Consider the following 7,550-nt stretch of genomic DNA (forward strand, 5'->3'; position numbering starts at 1 on the left):
TCTGCACTTAGGAGGAGGAGGATGAATGTCACGAGAAACACTTTTCAAGAGAAATTGATAGCCTAACTGTGAAATGCCCATTTCTTCTTAATGGAAGGGAACAGGCGTATCCTTGGGAGCGGGGAGGAGCTCCTCGGGAGAGGGTTTCCTCAGGGCCGGAGGGGCTGTTGTGCCCTGGCCTCCCATGTCACGTAGGCTAGGAAAAATTGAAGAATTAAATGCAACTGGGAAATTATGGGTTTGTGGCAGAGCATCACGAAGTGGCGCAGGAGGGGAGACCAGCAAACAGGGCTAAGGGACTATAGTGAAAACAAATGTTAAGTAAGGGTTGCGATGGGGAAGAACAGACGAGCACTTAGCACAAGGCATGTACCTGGAGGCACCTTCTAGGGGAGAACCAGAGAGAGGGCTGAAATGCAACTTAATGCCAATAATAGTTTCCCAGAGGAAGCAGTGGAAGTTCGGTAGCTGCTATGTTTAATGATGTATTTGTTGAGGATGTGCGTGTTGGCACGGGAGAAGTGACCCAGTGTTGGCTGAGGGACTTTTCCATCTCCACTTGCATAGAGGTGTGCCAAATAAATCATCAGTGCACAACGTTTACCTCATGCAGTCTCCCTTGTGCAAATTGTCCATGCCATGCCAGAAGGTTTCCCCAGGCATGGCAAAGCCTCTAGCTTTCCGTAAGGGAGAGGTGGTAGCGATGGTCATCTTGGGCCCTTTCACATCGGTGTCTTGTGTTCAGGACCAGCATGAAGAAGCTGGTGGCTTTCTGTCTCTCAGCTTTGAAAGCAGTCTTGAAAAACAAATGACACAAGGAAACCTTTAATAAACGAGCATGGAGAGGAAGGTGTTAGTAATGCTTGTTCTAATGGGAGGAGCTGATTACAGGCTGCCTTTTGGCAGACTGCGATGGCTTTCCCTCGTTTAACGCAGCTTTTGATGTATATGAGCCCATGGCTTGGTACTGGCAGCCTGTAAGTGCCTGGTGAAGTTGTAAGCTCTGGGAATGGAGCAAAATGTTTCCTGGAGATGCGTGCTGGTCAGAAGCAATGTTGGGGTGGTTAATGTCTCTGCGCTCAATCTGTTATTCTTGTTATCTGTTATCCTTGAAGCTCATCCTTTAAAAATCTTCATTTCTCTCTCTGTGTTAGATTCGATGCTGCAGGTAGCAGAAAGGCTGGAGGGTCCCTTCAACATCGAGTCAGTCATGGACCCCATTGATGTGAAAATTTCGGATGCGATCATGAACATGCAGGAGAACAGCATGCAGGTGTCTCAGAAGGTAAATGGGCCAAGAGGACACTTGGGCTTTATTTATCCAATGTGTTTTATTTCCCTATTCTCGTCGATACATTTTTTCTTTAATGTCCTTTCAAGTATATGTAAAGCTGATGTACTGTTTTGGGCAGGGGCTGGGTTGGAGTCTGAAGAAGGGAGGCTCTTGTGACCTCCCATTTCATGAAACCCTTTCCTTCTCTCATGTAGGTTTTCCAGGGATGCGGCCAGCCAAAAACACTTGCCCAGGGCCGGACCGCTCGCTCCGTCTCCGAAAGCGGTTTCAGCGCTCGTTTTAGACCCTACAACCCAGAGGAGCGGCCGACTACAGCTGCCGGCACGAGCTTGGACCGACTGGTGAGTGCCTGGTCCTGCCGGTGCCACGCAGGCGCTTCGCAGCCGAGTACCGCAGCGTATAATTTTCCATTTGTAATTTATAGGGTTTCTTAATATTTCTTGGCTGTCTTGAACTCTCTGAGGGGTGTAATCTGCCCATGGCTCTAGACGTGAATTACCTCAACGCTTGTATGTTAGAAAAGTGCCTGTTTTAAAGGCTTGGCTTATGAGTAATATGTGGTTGAGGAGCGGTGTTTAATTTTGTATTAAAAAAGTAAATCAACCATCAAAACACGCAACCTGAAGATCTGGCCTATACACGTCTGTTGTGATAAAAAATACCTTTCCAGCTTCACTTTTAACGAGTGTTTGGTATTCTGGATTATGTCCTGTGTTTCTTTTTTTCTTTTATTTAATAGGTTACTGATGTGAAAGAGAAGCTGAAGCAAGCCAAAAAATTTTGGTCATCTCTCCCTGGCAACATTTGCAACGATGAAAAGATGTCTGTAGGCACTGTCAATGAGAACGAGTGCTGGAACGGGAGCGCCAAGAGCAGGTTTGGCGATGCTGCTGCCCCTGGTTAACTCTCTCCCTCTCGCCCCAGCCTTTCCTGGCGTGCCAGCTCCTCTCCCCGAGCCCTCTGCTCTTACGGGACTGACCCCAGCTCCCCCAAGACAGGCTGCTGCCGTTACCCCTCTTCTTTGTAGGTGGGAAAGCTTGAATGCAAAGCTAAAGGGTTATCCAACCTCTAGCTGGTGGTTTGTTTTAAAGGAGAGAACTAAGTCTATATATCTAGATAACAGCATCTCTTCTTGGACCTAAACCTCTTACCAGTTGCTCGCAGGTCTGGGGAGGTGATTTGTACAAAATCCTGTAGCTTGGCCAAAGAGCAGGGATGCTCGTGTTGTCTGACAGCACTGTTGCCCCAGTGCCCCCAGTTGGTGTTTCTACCAGGAGCTATTGCTGGGTTCCTTGTTGAGCAAGGGCAAGAGAGATGGGGGCCAGTGACAGGTCCGCTTCTCCACTCCTGAGGTCAGTGGCACGAGGGGCCAGTGGTTTTCATGCACGCTTTTTATGGAAAAATAGTTACAAAACTTTGGTTTTTCTTTTTTTTTCTTTTTTTTTTTCTTCTAAGGAAGAAATTACCAACACATGAATAAGCCAAAGGTTTTCTGTCATATGGTTTATGTAACTGCTTAACTTTTATTTTGGAAATAAAAATTTCTTTTTTTCTGTTTGCTTACTGAGGAAATAAGCAAAATCCAAGATGTTCCATTAAAAACAAAAAAATAGTCATCCAGGGTTTTCCAGCAGTTTTTCTAAGTAAAAACAGCTTTTGCCCTTAATATTTTTTGGCCATAGGTCTGAGCCATACCACATAAATTTTGCACTGTTTTGTGTGTGCCTGAAACTGCCTCGCTCGGCCAGGGCGATGGTTTGGGTCTCTGCAACAAGAAATGGCTCTGCCCTCCTGAGGTCTTGTTTATCAGCAGCTTGTACAGGACTTTTCACAGCAGATTGCCCCAGTGTGTGAGGTCTCGTGTCAGAAGGAAGTGGAGAGGGAGACTTGGCAGCACTGGGCAAGGAGACAGAGGCGGATGTCTGGGGGACGTTGGACCGCGGTTACTGCCATCCTATGTGGGTTGTGAAAGATATTTTGCTTTGCTGTTGCTCTTTTCTCTGTGGCTCCAATAAGCTGAAAGTTCAGTAGTCTTCCACGCTTTGGTCTCTCTCTGACCTCTTTGCAACATATAATATTGATCACAAATCATAACAACAACAACAACAACAACAATAATAATTCCTCCCAAATATAGGACAGGGTTTGAGCATGCCCTTCAGACATATGATTATATCTCACTGCCTGGTGTCTGGGATCAGTAGATTGTGCTAAAGGCTTTTCTCTCTCTCGTAATGCTGATGTTGGCATCATAACTAAGCAAAAGTAATGTTTTCTTCTGTTAAACAGTGATTTTTTCTTGCAAGTCAACTAATTGGAGGAGGAAAAAGAAGTGTTATATCCCTGCTCTATAAGATGATACTCCAAATACCTGTTTCAGGAGACGTATTCTTTTGGGTTTTGTTGCTCAGTCTCTCTTTTAAACCAAGAGGCTGTACGTTTGTTCAGACCTGAGCATGCACACCTCAGGCTGAGCAGCTCGGCTCTTCTCTGCTTCGATGCATGGGGTTATATTATCTCATCTTCAACAACACAGATGTTTCTCCTGCTGGGGTTATTAGGGAAACTGCATCTCATGTCTGCCTGGTGAGAAGTACACATTTAATACCCCAGCTTGATGGTTAAGGTGCATTATGCAAAGCCAGAATTACATTTTTGCCTCCACAGTTACTATAGGTTTCTCTGGGATAACTATGGCCCCAAAGGTTGTTTTCCCGAAAGTGTCATCTAACTGGGCATCAGGGCATCTCAGCAGCTTGTTTTGCTCTGTTGCCTGCAGCTGGCTGATTTGTGCTGTTGTAAGCCATTATTATTATAAACCCCAGATCTTCCTTCTCTTTTCAAGTTGGGGAGAAAATTGTCTTTCCCCTGCCTTTGTAGCACAGGGTATATGAAAACAGTGTTTAATTTCACATGCTGCTCAGGTTGCAGGGAGGGGAGATGAGGTAAGAAGCCGGAGAAGGGCTCCGTGAGGGTTAGCACGTGGGAAGATCGCGCTGGGCTCAGGATATCGCCCAGGCTGGAAACGGGGGTGGCATCGCTGAGTTCCCACGTTCTCGCCCATCGGCGCGGGGCCCCACCAAGCTGCAGCTCCGGTACCAGCAGGAACGGTTTCTTTTCAGGTACGACTTTGCGGTGACTGGAAACGGCTTAGCAAGCCAAGTGAATAACCCGGAGGTAGAAGTCGATATTACCAAGCCAGACATGGTGATTCGCCGGCAAATCATGGCTCTGCGGGTGATGACCAACAAGCTGAAGAATGCATACAGTGGGAACGATGTCGACTTCATTGACATAAGTATGTTTGCTGTTGTTTGCCTTTTGCTTTTTCTTTTTCCCTTTTTAATTGGATTTCATGCTAACACGGGGTAGCTGGTTAAGCTTCAGCTACGGGTATGCGTGTTAGTAAAGAGGGTGGGAACCTGCATCTCTGACAGGCTGTGCAAGGAGGGTTGTCCCCATGGAATCGTAGAACGGTTTGCGTTGGAAGGGACCTTTAAAGGTCATCTAGTCCAACCCCCCTGCCATGAGCAGGGACATACTCAACTAGATCAGGTTGCTCAGAGCCCCGTCCAACCTGACCTTGAACGTTTCCAGGGATGGGGCATCTACCACCTCTCTGGGCAACCTGTGCCAGTGTTTCACCACCCTCATCGTAAAAAATTTCTTCCTTATATCCAGTCTGAATCTACCCTCTTTTAGTTTAAAACTTGTCCTATTGCAACAGGCCCTGCTAAAAAGTCTGTCCCCATCTTTCTCACAAGCCCCCTTTAAGTGCCGAAAGGCTGCAGTAAGGTCTCCCCGGAGCCTTCTCTTCTCCAGACTGAACAACCCCAACTCTCTCCACCTTTCTTCATAGGAGAGGCGTTCCATCCCTCTGATCATTTTTGTGGCTTCCTTTCGCACCGCTCCAGCATGTCTTTCCTGTGCTGAGGGCTCCAGAGCTGGACGCAGTACTGCAGGTGGGGTCTCACCAGAGACCTGCTGGCCACGCTGCTTTTGATGCAGCCCAGGGTATGGTTGGCCTTCTGGACTGCGAGCGCACATTGTCAGCTCATGTCCAGCTTTTCGTCCACCGGTACGGACGGGTGTGACGAACAGCACGCGGAAGTCGCAGTAACCAGAGGACCCGCGCTTACATCTCATAAATGTCGAAACATCCACCGGCTTGCCTTTTTTCCCCCCTGCTGCCTTCTGCAAGCGAAGCGTCGCGCTGCAGACGGCAGAGGAGGACAGCGTGTGTTTGTCTCCCGCAGGTGAGGAGAGCAGCGGGGAGGAGAGCGGCAGCGGCTGCGAGCTCCAGCAGTGCTCCCTGGAGTTCGAGTTCAATGCCACCGAAGTCACTGGGAACTCCAACAAGAGCGATAAGAACGTGAACACTTCTGCCGCTACCAGGAGCGGTTTATCACAAGCAGCCTTGCTCCTTAGCGTTTTGTTCTTGGCCATGCAAAGACAATGGAGATAATTGTGCAGCGTAGGGGGGTGGGGAAAAAGACTTTTATTATCAAAGTTAGAAGGCACCTGCTTTCACTTTTATACCATCTAGGGACTTTGCTTTTTAAGTTAATGGACAACAGTGTACAGTTTTTACTATGTTGCCACTGGTTTTAAGATACTGATTATTTTTTTTTCCCTTGCTATTCTGGGAATAAGAGGAACGGGGGCTACCAGTCTGTCCTGTTCACCAAGAGTCCATGTTAGAGGTGGATAACAAAAATGTATATACAAGCCTGTAGTTAGCTCTGCATTTGTGTCTTTATCACTTTTTTTTTTTTAAATTCTATTTTACTGTATTTCTTATGAAAACAAAAAAACCCCAGGGTCTTCTCTTGGCCTGTAACAAGTATGTGTTTCTGAAATGAGAAATATCTGTACAGAAGCAGGTTTTATTTATCATGTTATCTTATGGGGAAAAAATAATTGCCCAACGAGCAGAAAACGTGTTTCATGTAGTTAACTTCCCATTTATCCACATTATGTTAGTTGCCTTATCTGGAAAGAAGTGGAAGTAATTTGTCTTTATTATGCGGTAAAACAGACGGTGAAGGCAGAGCTGGTCAGTGTGCCAAGTGCCCCGTTTGCATAGGGCGTTAATGGCAGGAGCAGGTTGTACTTTCTTTACAGGAGGTTTGGTTAAATTGGAAGAGACTACAGAGAATTCCAGTTCCACAGATGCTAAGAAGAGTTGTCGTTTGTTCCCCGGGATCCTTGCAATTAGCTGTAACTCCTGTCGGTCAGTTCCTGACGTCCATCCCCCGTGGGAATAAGGCATTAAACTTGTTCAGTTGGAAGCAACTTGTCATGTCGCAGATCCAAATGCCAACATGTGTCTTGTCTGCAAATTTGTTAAATGAATGCTGGATTAATGTTTTAATTTTGTTTGTTTGTTTGTTTTTAAGGAATGCTTTGGGAGAGGGGAGGCGGGGGGGTGTCGGGTTTGTTTTTGCAAGAGTTCTGTTTCCTCTCCGATGGGGGGCAAAAGGGAAGGAGCAGGCAGGCAGCGACCCGCGGCATTGTTGCAGGCAGATTGGAGTAGGAGCAGGCAGGGGCTTGTAGGGTGAAGACGCCTCCTTTTCGGTGTGTTTGGTCTCCTGGGAGGCAGTGCCCAGCGGTTATAGCTTTTCGGCACTACCCGAGACACCCTCCTTTCTCTGCCTGTGCTTTTGCAGTTGGAACAGTGTTGTGGTGAACGGCAACTCATGAATAAAACAAATGTATATTTTTAAGAAAAGAGATGAAATAATTTTTAAAAGAGTTTAGGGAAAGCAAAGTCTTCGGAAAGACTCAAAATTATTCTGCACGTCTCCTCCAGCTTTAGGTAGCCTTTAGGTCCGGCTGGACGCTGGAATCCAGCCAGGAGACCAATCCAGAGAGAGCGGGTTTGCTATATTCCACCCTTGTGTTGTAAGGATAATTTTCTATTTTTATATTGAAGCATTAATTACTTGTTAGCTCAGGGTCAGCCTTATATTCAACTTTATTTTCACACCAAATTACTGCAAAGCTATAAAGACGGAGTATTCTTGGCTGGTATAAACAATCCTGGAGGCTTAATTTTACTAGAAGTAGCCAGTTATTTATTAAAACATGATGTTAGTAGAGTAGGGATATTCTGGCTAGATTATTTTTCTTTAGAAAATAAATCATGGAAGCATAAAATTGAAAAAGTTATAAATTTATGTGTGGGAAAAAATGGATTGTAAATAGCTAAGTTGCCTTGTGAGGAATTGGAAAATGTGCTGATACTTAGAAACTA

General features: G+C 46.1%; 1 protein-coding gene across 1 annotated transcript; it reads left to right on the forward strand.

The window, feature by feature from the left end:
- Positions 1–1,154: 1,154 nt before the first annotated feature.
- Positions 1,155–6,343, forward strand: LOC104078862 (glypican-4-like; the record flags this gene model as incomplete). Its single annotated transcript, XM_009580677.1, has 5 exons — positions 1,155–1,285; positions 1,489–1,635; positions 2,034–2,170; positions 4,417–4,592; positions 5,551–6,343. Coding segments are annotated over 5 exons (800 nt in total), but the record flags the coding sequence as incomplete, so codon positions are not given.
- Positions 6,344–7,550: the final 1,207 nt, after the last annotated feature.

The sequence above is a fragment of the Fulmarus glacialis genome, unplaced genomic scaffold, assembly GCF_000690835.1.
Source record: "Fulmarus glacialis isolate BGI_N327 unplaced genomic scaffold, ASM69083v1 scaffold13906, whole genome shotgun sequence".
In the NCBI taxonomy this organism is placed as follows: domain Eukaryota; kingdom Metazoa; phylum Chordata; class Aves; order Procellariiformes; family Procellariidae; genus Fulmarus; species Fulmarus glacialis.